Raw genomic sequence first — 25,613 nt, 5'->3', positions numbered from 1 at the left:
ATTCAAACAGAAACATTTATTGAAACAGACTGTTGAATACATTTTACGGAACTGATGACATTTGTCATAAGTTGGTGCATTTTAGGAATCTCGCGAGAAATAGGTAAACAACACTGTTGTTTTATGTGTGTGTTTATCACATTATTATATATATGAATCTAGAATGCCGCTTCCAGTTCGAGGCAGCGAATATACAGTTATCGTAGTGGCGCTGGTTCTTCCGTTTTTCTTGCACATAAAATATCAAAATTGTTAAAAAAGCCAGAAAAACTTAAAGGGGAAGGAAACTAAAAATACGTTGTACAATAAATCAATTAATTATCATCTACTACACAGCTAATTGTGCCACATACGTTTCACATATGTTTGAACTTAACACACGTACAACATACGTTAAACATACGTTACACACATGTGAAGTCTAACCGTACGTTACACATATGTTGAGAAACGCATGGTCAACATACGTGTGATAACATACGTTCAACATCACATATGTTTAACATACGTTAGATTTTACATATGTTAAACATATGTGAACCATATGTTTTACATATGTAGATCTCAACCACATGTTACACATATGTTAATAAACACATGGTTAACATGAGTTCTAAAAACCATGTTACACGTGCGTTAATAATATATATGTTTTACATATGTGCGAACTGAGGGCATGCATTTGAATAACTTTACATTAAAATTATCTGCATGCGCGGATCTAAGGGGGCAGGGGGGGGGGGGGTCGGAGGGATCCCAACTCCCCCCCCCCCCCCCCCCCTCCACCGGAAAGTGAAAGTTAATGAAATTTACACAGTAAAATTATCGCAAATATGCCTCGAATCCCCCCCCCCCCCCCCCGGGCAAACAAATTTTTTTTCTGGATCCGCGCATGATCTGCATGTACATGTACATGTCTTATGCTGCTTTATCACTCATGTCTTTGAAATGAATGCATGTGAACATGTGTGAAGAAAAGCCTTGCTACTGTGCGTGTTTATTGGTTTAAACTATGCATAAATAAAGTTGTTTCATTAACAGAAGCCACGTGTCTTCTTAAAATTAATTCGATAACGAATCCGGAATTAATACGAAATCGGTTTTAGTTTTGTCGATGACAAAATATACGTCACATTTTTACGTCACGGAGGCAGAAGATCGAACTGCAGGATGGATTTAGCAGAGGTAATGATTGTCAAGCATTCGTTTTTATTTACTTGCATTTGAAAATTATATCGTACAATTACCGATGTCAAAAGAGTAAACATGTAGCACGGAGCTGTAACTGTGTTCTCCGGGAAAATTCGGGTTGAATTAATGACGATAAAAATGATGTTTCCCCAGAGAGCTACAACTAAGCAGCTATTTGGTTTAGTTAATATAGAAGAACCAATACTTATTAAAACCAATAAAATATATGTCGATCTTGGATAAGACGCATTTGAAAACGGAAATATTTGAAAGTAGAGAAAAACTAGAGCAAAGCCTATGTAAAGAAACGAGTAGGTCTTCCATTGCAACTATTAAGTGAAATAATTATTGAATTGCCTCTATTAAGTTGTATTCTTATTGCATGGTAATTGAAATTTTTTTTATAGGCTAGCATTGGCTGCTTGACATATCCCTGGAAGAGGACGCCAACTAGCTAACACAGTCAATGACAGATGTCTCTTTGAATTGATAAAATCATAATGTAAGTACACATACCATTGCATTTCACAATTTAAACATTTTTTAAGGGTCATCAACACCGCTGGGAAATTTTACCATACAAATCCAACCTAATAAATAACTCAAAGGTATGGATTTCTATGACATACTTCATTAAAAGTAGAAGTCACTGGGTGTTCAGGATCATTAATGATAATCTGTTGCATGACACCTACATGTACATTTGTATTTCTTAGTAAGTAAGTGTAAAATTTTGATATATCTATTTATCTAATGCATGTATTATATTTTGTAGCAAATGGATATAATACAGAAGTTTCAAAGATCTGTTTTGATGTAGCCTGAAGATTTTGTAATGAATGATCCAGGATCCAAAAGTTCTTCGCGGAGTTCAAAGACAGTTGCAATGTGGTTGCTAATTTAGTGACAGATTAAGGTAATTCAATTTAGATAAGGATAAGGATTAATACAGACATGTATCCAGTCACCCCCAACCCAATACCCCCCTATTTTTTTTTTGTTGCAGCAACGATTTTTCTTAAATTTTCATATAAAAGTTGCCCCCCCCCCCAATGCATGCACACACACTTTTCTGGGGACTATGTGAAACTATGTGTAAGTGTACTTTAGAATATCATTTCACCCAAATGATTCAAGCTTATTTGCATAAAAAATATTTACCTGTATAAGTTGTTTTCCGCTTACATGTATAAATTATATTTTTTATCGTGTATTTAAAAACTCTAATGATTGTATGTACTTAAGTTTGTATTAATATTTTAGAAAGAAGTTCAAACAAGCATTGTCATGGGAAAACATTAAAAAGGAAGAAGTTGGAGGTGGACAAAAATCAGGATGAATATACTGGAGGTAAAAAATTATTTTGTCAAATTAATACTTGTGATTGACCTTCTATTTTGCCTCTCTCTCTCTCTCTCTCTCTCTCTCTCTCTCTCTCTCTCTCTCTCTCTCTCTCTCTCTCAGAGCTTGCAAATAAAAGAAAAAAATATTAACAATTGTAAACTTTCTTCATGTTGTATTTGCAATAAAATCTAAATGGATCCTGTTATTCTTTAACAATATTGTTAAATAAAAAAGCAACCGAGGCATTTGTAAATTTTACTTTATCATAAAATGAAATTTAATGTAAAATTCTTTGTTTTTTTCCAGAAACTATTAAAGCACAGAAGAATGTCAACAATATAAATGTAAATGTAATCATTCAAGGAATTAAATTCATTTTTAATCTCGAAACTGTCTTTTTTTCTGTAACTCTAATTTTAGATTCACAAGTAGCTGGATATGCAAAATGAATGTTTCCAAAGATCCTCTGAAGTTACTGAGTAATTAATTGAAATGATTCAAGCAGCAAGATGAAGTATATCAAGAATGAACTGAAAAATTAAAAATATTCAAGTAATTCAATTTTAAGCAATTTACATGCGATATGTATGTAATTCATGTGAAAAACGTACGTTGGATCCACATACGTAAAACGTATGGAATGTTTCACGTATGTCTAACACACGTGTAACATACGTTTCACATATGTTCATTAACGTACGTTAAACACATGTGGTACTTAAATCACGTTAAACGTACGTGAGGTCACATACGTATCACACACGTTTAACGTATGTTAAACGTATGTGGCACATTTTGCTGTGTATAATTGTAAATCGTATTTATTTTCATTAAAAACCCCGCAACAATGAATAAATCAAGAAAATCGATCGCATAATTTAAATTTCCCGCCGCAATGGGGGCTCCCATTGAATTTTAATCTATGACGTCACCCCATCTATTCCGGTTTGTCTTATCAACATAACATCAGTATATTAGCTCTAAATGACAAGTTCTGGAAAATTTGAAACAATATTGATTTGAGACCGTTCTTTTGCCTTTGCAAACTACAAACTAACGTCAAATGGAGCATGTTCGTTGAAATCTAAAAGCGGAGGTTAGTGTCGGAGAAATCTCCGCGTAAATGTGGAAATTGTCAACAGATGCCAAGTATCATAGAAAATGTCTGCCGTCGTGTTTTCGACATGGTAATTCCGACTTTAAAGAATGAATTTTAAACATCCCGATTACAATTATAACATTTATTCACTTAGCGAAGAACTTGACTTGGATTAAAAGAATTAATCGAGGTCCTTTTCAACTTTGAATGATAGCAGGTTAACAGCTGTCATTTACTTACAAAAATGCATATATTTATGCATACAATGATACATGAATTTATTCTTTAGATTGACGTGTGAACTCAAACATTATCAATTTGGTTTAGTCGATTTTTTGAGTAACACAAAGGCATAAACCAGCGTTAATTATATTCAGAGCACTGTGTACATTTATTTTTATATGTAAACCAAACCGGAATAGATAGTGTGACGTCAAAATAATTATTTTTTTTGGTTTTTAATACAAAAGAATTCTACATTATGTCAGCCTCCAGTAAATACGATTTCTCCAACTTCAAACGTTCATTAAAGCTTAATTACGCATTTAATTTTCAAAGCAGCATGACCACATGTGATAATTTACACCACTTTATTTAAATAAATAAATTATGTTTTTGACTTTCCTTCCCCTTTAAGATATTTCAATGTAAACTACCAGAAGAATGGATTTTGACCAGTCTAGCCAACTCAACACGCAGAAACGCGACGGGATGAAGGTAGAAGGCAGACAAGGGGGACAAATCGCTGTACTGCTGGATACAACACTCCAGATAAATGAATGAGGGACAAAAGGAAATATAATTCAGAACTAATGACGATGAAAAATTAGTGGTTTATAAATTGCATATATGTTATACATCATCAAAACTTCTCTTCTAGGAAATCGTACTATTAACCGTTTGTCAATATGATTTTAGCATACTCGCTTTTTGATGTACAAAACAAATTTTCCCGTGAGACAGTTATCCCAACGTAAGTATATCGGAAGTTCAACCCTTAGTATAGTTTACGATATTTTTTGTACAAAATGCGTTTTTTCAATTTATAAAGAAAGATGATTTTTTTTCTGTTACGAATTGTAAAAGCCCTTATAAATATACACCCTGGAATTCATTGTTAAACAAACATGCCCACCAAGTGATTTCCGAAACTTTAAAAAATGATTTTATGAATAAATAACGAATTCAAATAGATTTATAGATAACAATAAGAATACTGGTGTCACGTTTCATTCACCTGCGAGAGAGGCGCTAGAAGGATTACTCCACCTTAAATGAAACCTTCTAACATTTTTTAAGCATTCAGGGATACTTTTTTAAAACTAAGTGATCAATATACATCATAAACAAGAAATCATATTGACGCAAGCGTCAAATGGGCCGCAAAAATATGAATCATTGGTTGTTTACATAAAAACACACCACAAAGAAGAAAATAAGAGTTGGTTGTACTAATTTTTATGGTAATTCTAATATACTTTTAGCGACTTGTTTTGAAGTTTAACATTTTAATATTATCATGAAGAATCGAGTTCGTTACTGTAAGCATTTCTAACGGTAATTGTATGATCATTGCCATAGTATGAAGTAATGGAGAACACATTGATTTGTACATTACTCTAATACAAAGTTCAAATTATCATTTTTCTCTTGGAAATTATGTATTTCAAACCAGTTTGGGGGCTTTTTTTAAACTTAATGCGTTAGTTTTATGATTTCAAGGGACCACATGATAAAACAGAAATGGGTTAGTTCAAATTTTCCAGTCAATTCAAATTTTCATTTCTGTCAAATTTTTGCGTAAATAATTGATATGGATGTCATTTCATGATATTTTCTACCACATTTTACATGGAAATATAGTAAATACACACACAAAGTCATTTTAATTGACACGGCACATAGAAATTCAAATAATCATTTATTAGAATTTAATGACATTCAGGTCTTTAGTATTTTCAGGTCTTAAGTATGCCCCGCATACCGATCCCGATGCATTGTTTTGTTAGAATGAAGAACTCCGAAATTGTCCGAATAGATTATAGTCTCGATAAAAACGCGCCAAACACGACAATCTACTAAGTATGACCTATTTTTCATTTAAGAGTAAAAAAAAAAAAAAATGTTATATATTTTAAAAGGCATAACAGATATTTCTACATGCAAATTTACTTTTAATTCATAAAAATAAGCATAATATTAATTCTATTAAAAAAGAACTATACCGCAGAAACGCAGTAACAATATTTAAATGTATATCAAATAACGGACCGCCTTCCGGCGGCCCGTAACAATAGAGAAAACAAAACATACACAATGAATTCATAATACCTAAAAATAATTCGGAAATAAAAACGTTGCCAGAAAAGTTCGAAAAGTAGTTAAACATCCACAAATTGTTAAATCTATCCTAATTAGGTCGCTTGTTTTTTTTCCACTATGATGAAAAATTATCAATTTTTAGCTCATAAATTTAAGACGGATAGTGTTTAAAATGTAAAATTACTTATATGATTCTAGGTCGTATGTGTTTGATTCATTTTGATAAACGCGAACAATATTCTATGGTATAAATTTACATTTTGCGAAGGTCTGCAGATTTGTTAACCCGAACATAATATCATATTTTCTCCGTTTTGAATGAAGGTCTCAAACCAATACGATTCCAAAGTGTCACTACAAATCATGGTATAGACAAAATAATTCCCTATTTTCCCGTTCAATTTTAAAGATTTCCTGCCAGCAAGATAAGATAAAAACATCTCAGGCTCGCTGCATCTAGTTTTGGTGACGTTAATACATAAAAATGCGGATTGTTGTTTGTGTACACTTTAAATTTGCCTCCATAAAGATAATCTCGGAATTTTTCACACCAGCCCACTTTAATGCCAAAATCTCCAATTTATGAACAGGATTATTCTTTTCAGATTTTGACAAACTCCTGCTTGCATAAGCAATATAAGCAATATCTCTCTTAAAATTATCTTATATCTGATATAATACAGCGCCAATGCTTGATAATGAGGCATCTGTATGCAACTCGAATGGTAATGAGTAATCTGGGAATCCTTAAATTGGATAAGTAGTGAGTTTCTCCTTTAGTTTTCTGAATGACTGTCCTTGTTCATCTCCCCATTTCCATCTGTCATCTACTTTCAATGTCCTAACTCCCTTTCTTGTTTTCTTCTTAGTATAAGGTAGGTCATTTAATGGACGAGCTATTGTTGAAAATCCCGCAATGAATCTTCGTTAATCCAACAAAACCCAAGAATTGCGACCTTCATCTGAATTTCTTGGTTTTGGCTAATTCTGTACTTTGCTGATCTTATCTGGGTTTGGCTCTATCACTTTCTCATTTCCTACATATTTGACTTTCTTTTTAAAGAATTCTCATTTCTTTTGTGATAGCCCTAAGTCGCTGAAAAATCTTTTCCTAACGTTCTACATGCTCTTTATAGGTTTTGGAGAATAACAAAAAAAAAACTTGTAAAATATTAATAATTTTCATTTAATCTTAGTTGCAACTGGCAGTCTACTTACCATTGGCATCATAACGTTGGAAAAAGCAACTCCACCATTCCTTGTCCTCCTCCTTTGCGAAATACTTGAAACTAGTCTTGACATCGTTTTCAGGTTTGTCGATATTCTCATGTATTTTGTTAAAGGAGGGGAAAATGATGCCGGGTTTACCCTCCAACTCAAATTTTGGGAGGTACTCTTATTTCAAAAACATATTAAATTACACTTAAAAAGTCTCACACTCTAGCGAAAATAAGGATTATGGATAATCCAAAAAATTTAATATTATTTATCTTTAATTTACCAAACCCCTCCACCTCCCACCTAAAAGGTTAAGAGTGACATATTTAATGAGTTGTCACCTTGTCCGTGGATCTTCCTTCCGAAAGAGTCTAGCCTTGCCAGACTCGTCTGATGTTATTTTAAAGACGTGGGGTCGAAGGTGGTGCTTATAATGGCATTTGTATGGCGTCACCCATTCTGTGATGTTGAACATATCCTGATGCTTTTTTCATCCTAAAGGCAATATGAGCATACGATGTTGACATCCAAAATATTTAATCATTTAAATTCGCTTTATGTTACAAAAATCAATTTTTAACCGGGTTTTCCAACGGAAAAATCCGGTTATTAAAATAGTAAAAATGGCGGGCGGGCGGCTGCCAAAAGGGTACCCTCATTGTATGGATAACTTCTCCTACATTTTTCAAGATAGGAAGTTGTTCTTTTGCAGATCAATTAAACATATATCCGAGGTGTGCATATTGCTAGGATTTTGATTTATGATAATTTATCGAAAAAATACTAGCTTTTGAACTTAGTCATTGTTTGGCAAAATATTGCATATAGGGTTCCCTCATTGTACGGATAACTCCTCCTACAGCTTTCTAAATAGGATATTGTTCTTTTGCAGATCAGTTGTACATATATTAGAGATCAGTTGTACATATATTAGAGGTGTGCATATTGTTAGGATTTTGATTTCTGATAATTCTTTAAAAAAATACCAGCTTTTGAACTTAGTCATTTTTTGGCAAAATATTGCATATAGGGTACCCTCATTGTACGGATAACTCCTCCTACAGTTCTCAAGATAGGAAATTGTTCTTTTGCAGATCGATTGTACATATATCAGAGGTCTGCATTTTGCTAGGATTTTGATTTCTGATAATTTTTGAAAAAAATACTAGCTTTTGAACTTAGTCATTTTTGGGCAAAATATTGCATATAGGGTTCCTTCATTGTACGGATAACTCCTCCTACAGTTCTCAAGATAGGAAATTGTTCTTTTGCAGATCAATTGTACATATATCAGAGGAGTGCATATTGCTAGAATTTTGATTTCTGATAATTTATGAAAAAAATACCAGCTTTTGAGCTTAGTCATTTTTTGGCAAAATGTTGCATATAGGGTACTCCATTTCACTGGATACGGGTTGACATGGATTATGGATACAGTTCACATAAAAGAAAACCCGGTTTGCTGTCACATTGACAGCTTTTCACTTGTACTATATTTGATTTGAATTTATGAAAACAAAGATAGACAATCAGGAAATAAACACCCAAAATTACGACGTTATTAATTTCGACAGGTCGAAAAAAATTTAAAAACTGGCGTATGTTATACAATTATTTGTTGTTCGGTATAATAAAACGTTTAATGCATGAATGTTCGGAAATTTTGAAGATTTATTTACCCAGAATAATTATATTCCCCTCGGGCAAAGCCCTCGGTAAATATGATTTTCTTGGGGGAATTAATCTTTACATTACCCTCACTATCATGCAATAAATATATATTGTATATAGTATTTCTCAGTTACTATCACTGATGATATCCGTGGGTTGCCGCTGGACTTGCCTGTCGCCTCGTCTAGCACATGTCCTCTCTCGCTGGCTGCAGGCGGTAGAATCCTCGCTCGTGCAGATTCCCCGCGTGGTGACGTCACGGGCTAATAGATAGCCCGTACGGGGAACGAGTCCATAAACACTACACTCCCCTCCGTTTTCCTTGAGGGGAGTAGGTCCACATCTAGAACCAACGGGACCACCAAATAACAATGGGCGTGGGAACGCCATCCCAGCAACAGCCGGGATAACTTCCAGGGAACCAAGTCCCACCTGCGGTAACACCAATCCCAGCAACAGCCGGGATACTAAGTCACTAGAGCAGGGCCCGTCCAAATGACAAGGGCCTCTACACACAAAAAGGATAATCCAGGGACAGTCCAAGTCGTTCTTAGGTAACGGGTTCAGTCCGGGAAGGGCAGCTCTACTACGTCTGATCCACGAGACACGCCCTGCACAATCCAGATGGCGACGGCATCTCCCGTGCGTCTGTCACCCTAGTCTGGACACCATAAGGGAGATACTCCAAGTTTGGTGCTGCTCCTAAAGGCTGTCCTCTTCCAACTGACTCCCTAGCAAGGGAGTTCCTAGTTGCAGGAACATGGACATCCTCAACCGCTGTCTCAAGACTGCTTCCTGGTATGTTCAGCTTGGCTGTACTGGCAGTCTGAGCTGCCATGACAAACAGATCATTCGAGACGGCCCCCTGGGTTGGGGGCCAAGAGTCTCCCACTATGTCATCCTTGCCCTTGGCCTCAGGGCACTTGGATTCCGTAGGAACCACCTTGCTGCTCAGCACTTTCAGCCGACAATTACTGTCCATTGGAGTAACTTCCTCTTCAGGGACATCAGGATCTGTGGAGAAGGACTTCAGCAAGTTTGGTCTCCTGTGTCGCATCCTAGGCCTACCACGCTTCCTCCTGCGCCTTATGTTGGGACAAGGGACGTCCTTGTCCACAACGCACGAGTCACCTGTAGGGTGCTTCCTCAAACTGACCTCATCATCCTGGGTTAGTAAGCACACAGTGCGAAGCTGCCCACTGGGCGCTTGACTGCAAGTCTTGGTCTCTTTATCTGCAACTCCTTGACAGGCACCACGGCTATGCAGGGAGTGATCTACAACCTCTCCAGCGCTTCCTTCCGCCTTCCGTCTAAGGACAGCAGGACATTCTTTCCGGAAATGCCCAGTCTTTCCGCATCTGAAACACTGACCTGTCCTTGGGCCAGGTTGCCATCTAGGGAAACAAGTCGTCGGGATCCCAAGCCGGACCGAATCGAGAACTTCCTTTAGGGTCTTCTCAAGATGCTGCACTCGGCTTTTCAACTCCCGTATCTGACTCTCGGCTTTCCCATCTCTTTTACTCGACTCCTCATCTACAACCAAACTCCTCACTGCATGGTAGCTATTGCATGGGGGTCTACCCCGTCGGGAATGCCGGTAGAACTGCATCCGGTCTACAGCCTCATCAACAGTCTTGGGCTGGCCATCCAGGGCATACAGGCCTGCCTCCCGGTCCTCTGCCCCGTAACACAGGCGGGGTATAGCCTGAGTGTGAACATCCGGTAGCTGGGGGAAGGCGCGAGTAGCCAATGTCAGTACTCGGTCTGACCACTGCCTCAGGGACTCACCGCTGTTTTGCACTGCAGACTGGAAGTTGAGCTGGTGGGCCAAATCAGGTGCTGCTGAGCCAAAGCGCTTGTCAAACTTCCTCAGGATGTCGGCGAAGCGCAAATCAGGGCTGGTCTCCAGTAACAAAGTGTAGTACTCACTAGCGGTTCCTTCCAAGAAGAAGCAGAACGGGTCGTGTTGCTCAGTCTCTGTCCAGCACTGGCTTCGTGACAGTCTAACAAACTTGTGCAGGAATGGCTTCCAGCTGGATCTCCCATCAAAATGCAGATCCTTATACGTCGGCCTACTCCAGGTTGTCGGATTGTAGCTGGTGGGCGGTGCAACAAACTCTTGGAGGTTGTGGCGCGCTGCAGGGGTCTGCACATCTCCAGGTAAACCATAGGCTGCTGCTGGTCTCCACGAGTATTCCAGGGGGTGGATATACGCTGCGGGTATCCGCGCGAAATCCGAGGGACATTGAGACGCTGCGGGAATCCGCGCGTTACTTACATTAAAAGGTCTTTCAGTGGTGGGGGGCTCATATGTATGTGCCATTCTCCCCCCTCCTTCACCCCCAAAATGACAAGGTTGGGAGGGGACCTCAGGTACTGGTACAGGATAACTACTAGGCTGATGATCCGAATACCCGCCCATAACAAACGGGCCAGGTGAATACCGATCATCTTGATGGCCACCACTGAGCTGAGACAGTGCATCTGGGACAGTGGGGTTCTGGGTGGGTGGAACCTGGGGCTTTAAGTCAACTGCCTGAACTGGTTTTTTCATACTGCTGCCCCTGACCTACATCCCTAGACTCTGGTGTAACCCCTTGTGAATAGACAGGTTGGCTATCTGAGGACTGGCATCCGGGCCGTGCTGACGGTGCAGGCCCGGTGGGCATTGGATTACTGGGGGTTGAATCCTGGGTAGTAAGGGGGTCAAAATCCAACAAATTTGGGGTTTGCCCCTGAGGCTCGGGTGGGCATAAAGTAGTATCCCTGACAGTAGGTGCTTCCCCAGGGGTAAGGGCCACATGGGAACATTGTGACGTGGGGACCCCTAAATAGTCACTAGGTGGAACAAAGTCCCTAACACCAACTGGCGAACTTAAACCCTTGGCCGACAAACAAACAGGATCTATAGTTTCACCCCTCCCTCTCTCAAATCTTTCATGAGACTCAACCCAAACATGGGGAGGACCTATGTAATCACTGTGGGGTGCTCTCTCAACATAGCCTACCCTAACATGACCTGTAGTGCCTAAGTATGTGGGTTGCTTAACAATACTTACGGGATCTGGCCCATACACACAGCCGGGCCCAATATCCCGTGACAACTCATCCCTACCCTGAGCCATAGACATAAATCGGGGCGATCTCTCATCCAACCCCAAAGCAAACAGAGCCTCTTCAAATGACATGATGATAAATCAAACAAGTAGCACAAACAAAGCTAAAACTGGCTCAATGTTTACAAAAACTAACAGGAAAGCTGACCACGCGAGGGCCCCCAAAATGGCGGCCTCAACGCGATTTACTCAAACTCCCTAAACAAAATGATACAGGCTTACTCTACGGGAGAAGAAAAATTTCTCGGAATAACTGGCAAGTCCAGGGCCTCGAGTTGGGCGCCAATATAGTATTTCTCAGTTACTATCACTGATGATATCCGTGGGTTGCCGCTGGACTTGCCTGTCGCCTCGTCTAGCACATGTCCTCTCTCGCTGGCTGCAGGCGGTAGAATCCTCGCTCGTGCAGATTCCCCGCGTGGTGACGTCACGGGCTAATAGATAGCCCGTACGGGGAACGAGTCCATAAACACTACATGTACAAAAGAACAGAGGAATTTTGGATTAAGACTTTCCACGTCAGGAAGAATGACTTGGAACAGAAAGAATATCTCCCGTGAACATTGAAGTCCACCCCTCGGTCTGCTTTACACTTCCCGTTATGTAGCGAACATTTGAACTTATTCTCGGCACTCGGTTTCCAGTATATGTCAATTGAATCGCGATGACCCCGGCATATCAAGAGTAATCATCAACTTTCAAATATCTTATGGATGTCTACACCCATGAAGAGCATGCTTATATTTGTATACCCCCGCTCCGATGGAGAGGGGGTATACTGTTTTACCCTTGTGTGTCTGTCTGTCCGTCCGTCCGTCTGTCTGTCTGTCTGTCTGTCCGTCTGTCTGTCCGTCCGTAACAAAAATTTCTGTCGCATTTATCTCAGCAACTATTCATCGCAGATGCTTGAAATTTTAACACAGTATTTTTTAAGGCATGCCATATCGTGGGATATATTTTTGTACCAATCAGACGTCAACTTCCTGTTAAATGACGCATTTGCTTTTTTTTTAACCAAAATTTTCAAACAAATTTTCGTCAAAGATTTCTCAGCAACTGTTTATCGCAGATGCTTGAAATTTTTACACAGTATTTGTATAGGCATGCCAATGTTTTATAAATTATAAAAATAAAAGGTTAATAATATTTAATAAATGAGTGGTAAACCGAAGTCTTGTCTGCGTTGTTCTATATTCAGAGCTTGGGCCAAGAATTTACACCCCAGAGCGGGTAGAACGCCACTCCCCATAGCGGTGAGCAGTCCAGATTCCTTCGGTTAAACAGCGATTTCAAGATCCCGTACATTATGACAATTTTACCCCAGTAACACCAAGAATTGTCATAATACATCCATTCTAATATAAAACATCATAGTGTAGCTGAAGAAATATACAATACCGACAGGCTATTCCCAGGGTATAAAAGTGACATCTATAGGGGGGCCACCACTAGTCATGACTGACTCCTTTCTGTATGCCTCTTTCTTTTTTATGCGTGACTGCACATCCTGTAGCCGCTTCCTAGTCTCTTCAACAGTCCGCGAGCAAAGAGAGACAGCATTTACTCTTCAATTGAGATAAAATATAAATAAACACATGTATATATAAGGAAATGACTTTGTCATTTAAGTATAAGAACCATTATTATATTAGAATTACTCCATACCAATTCAATAAAACAAATACAGTGAGTGACAGTCATTTCATGCATATCTTTTACAAATTTATGCTATGGTATGTGATTTTAATGATATGCTATGAGATTTGTCATAAAATCAAAAAAATTATCTGAAAAACTAAAGAATAATGAAAATATACAAGGCTTTAAAGCTAACTTCATGGAAAAAGAAATAAAAAATATACAACATGCCGACGACAAGACATTAACTCTACATGATATTAAATCACTTAAGCGTGCTTAGAAACAATAAACAAGGTCTGTATTCATGCAGGATCTAAGGTTAACATAAGTAAAACTGAATGTATTGTGCTTGGTCCTTTTAAACACATGTTTACAGATATTAGTGATAGGCCTTATGAAGAGTGAATTAAAGGCATTTGTGCTGAATGGGGACTGAGGAATTTCTAGTTACAGAGTTCTGAAGACATGCATCCCTTGGCTACAATGAATTGTATAAAAAAACCTGTCCCCTGCCACCTTAGAACCGTGACCGCTGTTCTTAATTATACAAGAAAGGGATAATAACAATATGGGTTTTAGGTAATATGATATTTTTTAAAAGAGAGGTGCTTTGAGGATAAACCCCCTAAAAGTAATTTGATATACATTTTCCCCATACGTCAGTTCAATGTAACAGTTTCAACCTATAATGATGTTAGAAACATTTAACTGAGCACATATATTTTTTAGAAACGAAAACTTTTAAATACCGAAAAATTTGCCTTTAAGGACATAGCAGCCATCTTTAAGCCACATTGAAACTTAAAGATAGCTTAAAGATGGCTGAAAGACCGTCTTTAAGCTACCTTTTAGCATATTTAAGCCACCTTTAAGGAGAACGTAAAGATGGTCATTCATCCTGTGGATGACATAAAAACTTTAACTGAACAAATCAAATTTGTACAGAACTCTTTATACATAACCTGCCGAATTATTTGGAATCTACTTATAGGAATTCAGTTGTAAATCTGAAAGTGTCAGAAATCGTTTAATCTTTTCACTTCTTCATAAGTTATGTAAAAACTACTACATGTATCTGAAGATGACTATATTAAGTGCATCAGAAGTTCTTTAAGAACACCAAAAATATTTTTAAAACGTAAACCCTGTGACTTGAGGGTGAATGCTTACAACAGTACTCTTCTTCATGCATGGGCAGCAAACATCGATATTCAGTATGTTTTGGATCCATATGCTTGTGCAATCCACATTTTCTCATACATACGTAAATCTCAAAGGGGCATGAGTGATCTGCTGAGTAGTATAAAGCGTTTAAAAGACCTTAAGAGTATATCCATCTTTAATGAAACAGAGTTCTTTTATTGGGTTGCCTGTGAATTCGCTATACTGAAATAGGGAATTTTAAAATCTTCTGGGCAAGTGAGTTTCACCAGAAGAGCATCATGTCAGCTTCCATTAATTACGATTTCTCTAACTTCAAACATGCATTAAAGCTTAACTATTTAGTTTATTTTCAAAACAGCTTTACTACATGTGATAATTTAAACTACTTTATTAATATAAATAAAGTATATGTTTGACTTTCCTTACTCTTTAAATGATAATAAATATTCAACCCTTGAATTGTATAATAAATACTTTTTGCCTTTTCTTCCCATTTCGGGATATTTTCAAATGGTTCTACATCACCTCTCTTGAGAGAAAATCTACAGTGACAAGTCATATGAATTGCAATAACCACCTTAATTTAGCCAAAATAAAAAAATAAATATTTGTTTATATATCATTATATAGGAGAACCTCCTCTTAAGAAACCGGAATATGAAAATATTCAGAGAGGTGGACATCATTGCAAATAAAGCAAACATGAAATGCCTGCTGGTTTTGCCCAAATGAAGTCAAAATACATGTAATATATTGCACATTTCACAAATAAAGACACACAGAATCATATTAGAGAATAGAGCTATATGTATGTTAATGCAATATAGAAATGGATTTATTACAAACTAAAATATCCATTTACCATTATTAAATCAATAATCATTGTTAATTACTTAGAATAGATTCTACTAGAACTATTAATTATGAATACTCACATAGCATCATCGGACAAGCAATACACTTGAATTCTAACATCATCCTCATTATCCTCAGATAGAGCTTTTACAGGCCATCTCATTTGATTGGGCACCCCTCTTATCTTCGCCCATAGAAACATTTCTATCCTGAAAAAGTAAAGGTAATTCACACATTTTTAACATCCTTAGCCCTTAAGCGACATACATTTATGGTCTCACAACACTATTTTTCCGAAGGTTCAGTCAAAACATGGCTGAGGCAAAATAATTCCCGAATTTCCCTTCGTTTTTAGGGGTTTTCCGCCAGCGACAGGAACTGTAGTTTTTTATGAGATAAAAAACAACGTGTAAACTGCCTGATTTTCCCACTTTTGTAAAGATTCGAGGTCACTTGAATTTTTTATGCCAGCATACTTGCCAACCTTCAACATGTAAAAATCTGGTCATGACCAGATTTGGAAAGTAAAAAATCTGGTAATAGCGCATAACGACTTCCACAACATATTTACTATGCATTTCAAAGGTGTATACAACAAAAATGTGTTAAAATATGTGTGTAATATTCTATTGCAAAGAAGCATTGTAACTAACAATTGCTGATTTTGAATTGTTTAATACTTCCAATGTTGGTATGTACTCAAAGCAATCAATTTCACTGCTGTTTTTCATCCCCACCACCTCTACGCACTTGAATTTTCCCTCAGGGAAAATCTTCGCCAGGTTGTTCTTGGATATTGTTAACATGTGATCCTGGATTTCGATGAGATTGCTACAATAAATTGGTAATTTTAAACGTCAATGTTGTCAGTAAAAGTTTGAACTATAACAAGAATAGAATTCCAGGGTCCCCCGCCGGTCAAGCAGTATACTAGTATCGAGTCTATCGACCAAGGCTGATTTAGGAACTTGACCAAGGGATTAGTGGTATAAACATTTGGTATAAATTTAATGAAAATCCGTCAAAATTTGTAGGCATGAGCGCGCTTACAAGATCAATTTTTGGAAAAAAACGGAGTCATTATTGTGGTCAAAGTCCCAATAACTCCAACAAAAAGTATCGACTAATAGTGATTTTCGAACTTGACCAAAGTATTAGTGGTATAAACATTTGGTATAAATTTAATGAAAATCTGTCAAAATTTGTAGGCATGAGAGCGCTTACAAGGTCAATTTTTGGATAAAACGGAGTCATTATTGTGGTCAAAGTCCCATAACGCCAACAAAAAGTATCGACCAATGCTGATTTTCGAACTTGACCAAAGTATTAGTGGTATAAACATTTGGTATAAATTTAATGAAAATCTGTCAAAATTTGTAGGCATGAGAGCGCTTACAAGGTCAATTTTTGGATAAAATGGAGTCATGATTGTGGTCAAAGTCCCATAACGCCAACAAAAAGTATCGACTAACGCTGATTTTCGAACTTGAACAAGGTAATAGTGGAATAAACATTTGGTATAAATTTAATGAAAATCCGTCAAAATTTGTAGGCATGAGAGCGCTTACAAGGTCAATTTTTAGATAAAACGGAGTCATTATTGTGGTCAAAGTCCCATAACTCCAACAAAAAGTATCGACTAATAGTGATTTTCGAATTTGACCAAGGTATTAGTGGTATAAACATTTGGTATAAATTTAATGAAAATCTGTCAAAATTTGTAGGCATGAGAGCGCTTACAAGGTCAATTTTTGGATAAAACGGAGTCATTATTGTGGTCAAAGTCCCATAACGCCAACAAAAAGTATCGACTAACGCTGATTTTCGAACTTGACCAAGAGTAGTAATAGCGACCATACAGGGGGTAGAGAACAAAAGACCTTTTGTTCTGAGAACAATAGAAATGGTAATTGGATACCCTGAAGGGACTGAACCATGACCGAAATGGGGTCACCCTAGATCTATTGTCCTGTGAACAATGGGGGGTATTCCCTATTGTTAGACGAGGGGGGTATTTAACAATAAGACGGGTGAAAGGATGACCTTGACTATGGTTAGACGAAGAGGGGTATTTAACAATGGGTTATGATTTTTGGTGTCAAGGTAAAAGTCTTATTGTTCATTATTGTTACGGTGATGACTTTGACGTCATGAAAATTGGTGATGCATACAGAATGTATATAAGCAAGAATCATTAAATGCATCTGAGTATATTAAATGTATTAATTGCCTTAGATATAAGTCTGATGTAATGCATTAAAAAAATGATAACAAAATTTACAATGAATGGACGAGTAGAAATTGATCATGGTATCATGTCGCATACGTGCAAAGGGCAATCACTCTACTATCTTTCCAGTACACCGATAAACAATAAACGACACAGTTACAGGATAAGTCCTGTACGACCTGACACAGTGTGCGTCTGACCCAAGTTGACCTAGAATGATCTCATACAATAGAAAAAAGTGATGATAGGAACATTTTTTTTTTGTATATATAATGGTATTTATGTTTATAGCAAACTCTTAAATCTTACGGCACAACTGACACCCTTGAAAAGCGTATTTTATTTTAAATTACCACTTTGATCGACCTTAGAATAATGAGTAACCTATCACACACAAATTACCATTCGTTTGGCTTCAGTAAATATGATTGCGTGGTGCAGACTTTTAGGCACCCTCTCCAATCCTGTTAACAATAAGATTCATTTTTACAAAAAATCTAATTACACTCTGATGCAAAATAGATATCATTTTATCATGCGCTCTTTAAGAATTTGACCCGAAATATATACTTTAAACTTTACACCTGTAAACAGATGTTTAGTACATGTCTGACAAGTACAATTTGTGGCTAAAAGTTTTTAGACTAAATAATGAAAAAAAATAAAACAATGTTTTAACACTTTTAATAAATGATCTTTGAAAAAAAACAAATGAAACTGAAATTATGTGATTTTAGTGTCTTCTGAAATCACAAATAATGACCCAAGTCTAGATTTGCGCCGACTTTCACCATCGGTTTCGCTCAGTAATGATCCAAGGCTAGATCAACTTCCGTAATTGCATTCAATCAGTTCTTGGTCTAATGAATAAGAAAAAATATATGAAGTTAGGTTAGACATTAGAATTCAAATACACACACTTGATCATAAAACAGAAAGAAATCATAAAGAACAAAAATATATTTACATATATAAAATTCAAACAGAGTAAAAAGAAATAGAAGTGGTTTTACCTCTTAGCAGGACGGAGGTGGTATCTCCCACCACCCCGGGCTGGTGGTGGTGGTGGGGGCCCTGAACGAACAGTAGGCTGGGGTGTCCTCTCTGTTTGCACTGTTGCAAGTGCTTGGCGAGGTGGTGCTGACGGTGGTGGAGGTGGAGGCATACTCCTCGGCCTCACCCCCATCTCAATCTATGTATGAAAGAAAGACATAATATAAAGCTATAATACAAACAATTTAGTTGCAAGTTACTTTACATAAAAAAGTATATTTAATGTGGCACATGGTAAAGAACTAAAGATAGATAACATACTAATATAAAACATTACTTACTTCCTCTTTGGGATGGGTGTTGTCCCTCATCCTCCTGGAGGTGAGGCAACGTCTGCAACAGTGATACATACACCTCAACCCTCACCCCAGGAGGAGGAGGAGGACCAAACACAGGGTCCCCATACTGAGCTCAAATGCTGAAAAAAAAACCCCAAAGAAATTAGATCTTCATTCTGGTTTAACTGAATTTAAGACAGACTGTATTTAAAATATATCAAAACAGTTTTTGTAAATTGAGTAACTCAGTTACTTACATGCACAAGACATTCAGCAACAGGAATTAGTATATCATGCAGAAAAAGAAAAACAATTATGGAAGAAATGAAATTAAAGAATAAAGTAATGAATTGAAGCAAATTGTGCTAATTGTGCAAACTGAATTCTTGCTCAGGTTAAAGTGTACAAAAAAAAAAAAAAAAAATTAAATCCAAGTTTCATTTGGTTTTTTGCATTTCATGCCTCTTAAAGATTTTTTTTTCTCAAAAATTATATCATTGGTATCATTTAGTATTTCATTATAATTTTCCCCAATTACATTCATTGGAAAAACATTTGGAAGAGTTAAGTGATGTTTTTTTTTAATTTTTTGACAGTAAATAAAACAACACAGGAAAATAAATATGGGAAGAATTAATAAGCTAAAAAAAAAATAGACATATTTACTTTGATTATTGGAAGGGATAGTGTCTCCAGAGGTGGAAATCTGGTCACTAGCCTGAGTAGTGAGGGGTGTGGTGGTATGTAACCTATTCTGAGTAGTGTGGGTGGTGATATGTAACCTATTCTGAGTAGTGAGGGGGGTGGTGGTATGTAACCTATTCTGAGTAATGAGGGGGGTGGTGATATGTAACCTATTCTGAGTAGTGAGGGGGGTGGTGGTATGTAACCTATTCTGAGTAATGAGGGGGGTGGTGGTATGTAACCTATTCTGAGTAATGAGGGGGGTGGTGTTATGTGTCCTCGTCTGAGTAGTGAGGGTGGTGATATTATGTGTCCTGAGTTCTGAGGGGGATGGTTGTGGGTAACCTATCATGAGATGTCAGGGGGGTAGTTGTGGGTGTCCTAAGCTGAGTAATGAGGGATGTGAATACGTGTGCCCTACCCCGAGTAGTGAGGGTAATAGATGTGTGTGTCCTAGTCTGAGTACTGAGGGGAAAGGATGCGTGTACAGTAGACCGAGTAGTAACGGTATTGGGGGAATGTTCACGAGACTGGGAAACGATTGATGGCTGTGTATTGCTAGGGATGGATGCTTGAGTATGTAACGGAGTGGTAGTTTTTGGGGTGGATGTAAATTGTCGTGTCCGTTTAATGACGAACGTTGTGCCTGTTGAGGTTGAACGGTGCGGACTCGTATCTACAGTAAATGAATAACTAGAAAACATAATCAGGAACAAAATTCCAAAGTAACAATAAAAAAAACAATTAAACAAACATGATAAGGAAAAAAAGGAATCAGGACAACACAACACTAACTGAACAATCAATGACTTACAATCATCTGTTTCCCCATACATAATAACGGTTGGTGTTGGTGTTACTTTTGAAAAAAAAATTATAAAAATTTCAATAAAAATAACGTTATTATATCATTGTATTGAACACTTGCAAATAATGCAACCATTATGTACCTGATGGGCAGATTGGCTTGCCGTTGGCGATTTTGCAAGGCATTGCGGTCGCGAAATGAAATGTGAGATCACGAGTCAAGCACACATTCCTTTGTAGCCAGCAGTATTTTACAAGGTAGCGATTGGTTGAAAGTATGTAAAACTGACAGGAGGCGGGGTTTTCCCACAAGACGGTACTTCTTATGTTTAGAGAAAGACAGAAAAGATAGATAGAAAGGATAAATTTATGAGGCAATCCCCACCCCATAAAAAGAAATGGAAATTGAAAATTTTTTAAAATCACATAGTAAAATTATCGCAAATATACACCCCCCCCCCCCCCCCCCGGCAAACACAATTATCCTTCGGACACCCCCCCCCCCTTCCCGGAAAAAAATTCTCGTTCCGCGCATGTGACAGAATGATTTGTTAACAAAAGATTACCTGAACAGTGTAGAACGGGTGAATCTGTATCCAACATCACAATTTCCCGTATGTTATTCTCCAAACAAAAATGTACATAATTTTCAATGGAAGCACATGATCCCTGAATGAATAACTGTCCGATGGGTTCACTGAAAATGATTTTTTTCACATAACACTGTACAGTTACAACTTGAGTCTGTGTCGGACAAACAATTTCACCACTGCAAAGCGAACCTAAGACACTAGAATGACAAAAATCACATACCGCTGATATGTTTCCGACTAGAAGAGCACAAATTATAAAACAATACATTTTGAAAAAAAAATACAAAAATTAGCGGTTTAAGTTGTTATCTGAATAGATTGAATGTAAATGATTTGTATGTGTATGGTTTTACTTAAATATCACACAATATCTTTGTTTAACTGATTAGAGTTGACACCAATAATGAGAAAACTGGAACATTTCATTGTGTGACCCGCATAGCTATGTAATGTGATGTCAGGTTACCCTGATCACCTTTTAAAGTGATGATGTATCGCTAAAGGTCGTTACTCATTTCTGATGGAAAATTTAAAATTTAATTGGAATACTCTCTTTTTGACGAAAAAGTAAATGCTTCATTCCATTTTGTGCTTAAAGATACTTAATTTACCAATGATATACATCCAAAAAATCACATGTTTTCGGCGTATAAAAACGAGACAACACCCTAAATCTTTGTCTTTTACCTCCCAATATGGAGAAGTATGTTTTACTTTAAGTGTTGATGTATTTTTATGTCAATATAGTACAGTCACATGTATTTTAATTTTTTTTTCTTTAAAGAAGGTGCATCTGCGGTGAAATTAGACACATCATCCGGGATTTGTCCCGGATAATATCCACACTCGGGGATATTCCGTGCCCGTGAGTGTTTGAATAAAAAGTGAATGTCTCAGTAGAATTCGTCGATGATTGGTAAAATAGGCCTATTGTGTTTAAGGGCCATCTCAAAGTTTGTTAATTTTTAACATAGGACCCTATGGGATTTTGCTTGAAATGTATCAATTTTGCACATTTTTTACATTTTTTTTGAAACTTCTGCCCTAGGGATTTTTTTTTTCTGTTTTACATATTAAACTTATTGCTAAAAGGCATGAAATGGTCAAATAAAAAAACCCTTTAACCTCCTGGTTTGTTCCAGGGGTCTTATCAAAGTTGTTTTTTGTATGCCCAATTTCCCATATTTGTCGGATTATGGCTATTTTTTATTTGACAAAGGCGGAAATGGTGATCTTTATAGTATTATTTAAACATTCAGACATATTTAAGTAATAAATAAATAAATAACATCAAATATTAAGGGTCATTAATATAAAATATATGGTTACTGTCTTGAAATATATGAATTAATCTATATTTAGGCGGGTTAAGAAAACGTGACAGAGGGCTAGGCTTGCTGAACCTTCTTCACGTTTTCGATCCGAGCCCAAATATCGCTTATATTCCGATACATTATGTTTACTCCACAAAATAATTTCAATTTTATGCATCAAACGAGCTATTTTCAACAAATTTTGCTGAATATCTGCAGTTGAAACTATCACGCCATGGCGTCAACAAAGCAAAAAGATGACGTCACAATACAAATTAAACGCTGTGCGAAAGCGTGCGTACTCGTTCTGTACTCGGCCTCGTTAAGAAAATGAAATAAGATCTAATAGTCAAGTAAAATTTAAATGAACCTATAATATTGTTGTGTTGAAGAACCTTTAAAAAAGGAACAAAACAGTTTTATAAAAAATTAATTCAAATTATAATTTCATTTTAGATAAACCCACTTAATTTTATTGGGCAGAATGTTTGAATATGCCAACTTTGGCTTAAAATATGCATATAAAAATGCAAATGTACGCGTTTATTTTAAAATGTTCATACTTTGTTTTAAATTCTTATACAACGAGAGATTGATACTGTAGTAAACCTTATTTTTAATTTCTTTATATGAATTAATAATGTATGCATAAAACAGACATTTTTTCATTATTTTCTTTTCAGTTAATTGCAACAATTAGAATAAAGTGAACGTACATGTATCCATTTCAAATTTTTCAATTCTGACCGGTCCTCTAAATGTCTGGCCGAGCATTTTTTTATTTCAATTTTATAGAACATTTTATAAAAGCAATTAATCAAATTTCGGACACTGCATCTACAAAAATGAACACAAAAATGGCTCATCATAATTAAAAATGTATTATGTTAAGTGGTCAATCCCGCGCCTGTGCAGGATATCATTTTGTTATTTCAAAATAAAAGGATTCATTCTTATCACATGTAGGAGGTAATAATTTGGTCGGGGCATTATCAAATCCCCCCCCCCCCCCCCCAAAAAAAAAAAAAACAACCGAAGGGCTTTCTGATAGATTTGAATAACGCCCTGACCGAAATTATCATCCGAAAATATTTAAAGAATGATTCTTTGTTACTTATTTCTATCGAATTTTCAGTAATTGTATAATTAGACATTTTAATAAACATAATTAAACTTCGCTTGGGCCAAAAATTATACGTCGTTTTAATAAATTGGACTCTAGTATAAAATTGATATCACAAGCAATTTCAAGGCATTGAAAAATATATACTGTACAAATAAGAGACTATATTAAGACATAAGCACAAAACTAGGTCATTAATCAATTTAGATTTTTACTGATATTTCGTGACGATGTATGATAAGGTTTTATAAGAAATTGTATTTAGATAATCAACAAAACACTTTCCGACTGGCATTGATTCCATAAAAACATTCAGCAAAACATGTCCAACATGTGACAATAACAGACAGTGTGAATGTAAGGTCAGGGACGTTATTCAAAGTGATAGCGGGTATACGATTTCTGATTTTGCCAAAGCTGTTATCATATCGTGGTCGGAAAATACTAAGTATTTCTGCGAGATTGATCAGCATATATTAACACATGAACAAAAATTAAATCACAGATTTATTGCAAATAGTATTACTGAAGAAAAAACATGATTTCACTTTATAATCCATTATGAAAAAATTAGAAATAAAATTTACACTAACTGTAAACGGTACATGTAACAGGCCTGTAGTTGACAAAAGAACCATGAGCACTTTAGTGTAACTTTCTGATGTGATTGTTTAGCATTATAATTTAGGGAAATTATTACCTCATCACATTTAAAGAATGATTCCTTATTTTCTATATTTATTTTATTTCTATTAAGAACATTTACCAACATTTTAAAACCGCATTTTTTCTTGAAGCACATGCTATGTATCGCTACGCGGCGCAACCAATACTGCTTGTCGGCTTTGCAATGAAACGCACCCATATTAATTTGTGTCGCTCATCTTTTAGGAAATTAATGAGTAATAGGCTTCAAAATTGATTCGTAATGTTATCACAGTTGAAAATGTGAATACAGTTGAACTTCGATATCTCGAACACTGATATCTCGAATACAATGGATATGTTGAAGTTAATTCAATAATTGTAAGTCCTAACAACGTATTTTAAAAGCATTTTACCCTCGATATCTCGAATCCTCTGATATCTTAAAGTTTTTAAACAGTTCCATCTAGTTCGAGATAACGAATTTGACTGAAAATAGGGAAAAACGTTATTAAAGAATACATTTTATAAAGACATTCATTAAAAATTTTGTTGAAAAATAAATTCGTCGTAAGAAAATGTATGACAAAAAAACTTTTGGTCAAAATCTGCATTCGATTCATAATATATGTAAATGTTACTGAACGCAGGTAACACAAGTTAACTCGCAGTTTAGGCAATATTAATCGCACTAGGTGCTAATATACACTATTTTTAAGATTAATTACATTTTGTACTGTTCCAAAATTCGTTTTAAAAGATCTAATCCTATGAATATTTCAATTGAAATCCTATGTTTACATGTTTTGACATAACTATTTTCACTGTTTTATTTTTTCTCACAATCAAGCATTTTGTCATATGTTTGTTTATTTGTAAAGTGTTTCAATAGCCTTTTTTATATTTCCCTATATCAAAACCTAAAGGGTCTGTTACAAATGTAAACATCTTTTAAGTTATGGCAAAATAGCCCTACAAGCAACATTGAAAAGTGGCATCGAACAAGGAGATATTGCGCCATTGGATGTTTAATTATTATAATATAATTTTATAAAATTTAAAATAAAATAGAAAATATAAGTTCCACTGAATGTGACGTAATTGTGAATAATCTCATATAATTAATCTTGAGAAGATCATACCTTTGGTCATACAAATTAACCTACATCACTTTCTACATACATTGTGCATCTACATATGAAAAAGTCTGGTATATTACCATGAACAATGACGCCCAAGACTCAAAATAGTGATGAGAGTGCCAAA

At 36.2% G+C, this 25,613-nt stretch overlaps 1 protein-coding gene and 1 long non-coding RNA gene across 2 annotated transcripts; one reads left to right on the top strand and one right to left on the bottom strand.

Moving 5' to 3' along the window:
• Nucleotides 1–928: 928 nt before the first annotated feature.
• LOC128163928 (uncharacterized) lies at nt 929–2,884 on the top strand. The gene is made up of 4 exons (XR_008240878.1): nt 929–1,693; nt 1,967–2,107; nt 2,455–2,541; nt 2,842–2,884. It is a non-coding gene; the product is annotated as an uncharacterized LOC128163928 (long non-coding RNA).
• A 15,665-nt stretch (nt 2,885–18,549) lies between these two features.
• Nucleotides 18,550–19,929, bottom strand: LOC128164070 (protein cappuccino-like). Its single transcript, XM_052827796.1, is given in 4 exon segments — nt 18,550–18,711; nt 18,865–19,043; nt 19,186–19,322; nt 19,440–19,929. Coding segments are annotated over 4 exon segments (345 nt in total). The 5' UTR covers nt 19,453–19,929; the 3' UTR covers nt 18,550–18,695.
• Between the last annotated feature and the right edge of the window lie 5,684 nt (nt 19,930–25,613).

Source organism: Crassostrea angulata, chromosome 9 (genome assembly GCF_025612915.1).
Source record: "Crassostrea angulata isolate pt1a10 chromosome 9, ASM2561291v2, whole genome shotgun sequence".
Classification (NCBI taxonomy): Eukaryota; Metazoa; Mollusca; class Bivalvia; order Ostreida; family Ostreidae; genus Magallana; species Magallana angulata.
The sequence above is the reverse complement of the archived record's forward strand: the minus strand, read 5'-3'. Positions and strand labels throughout refer to the sequence as shown.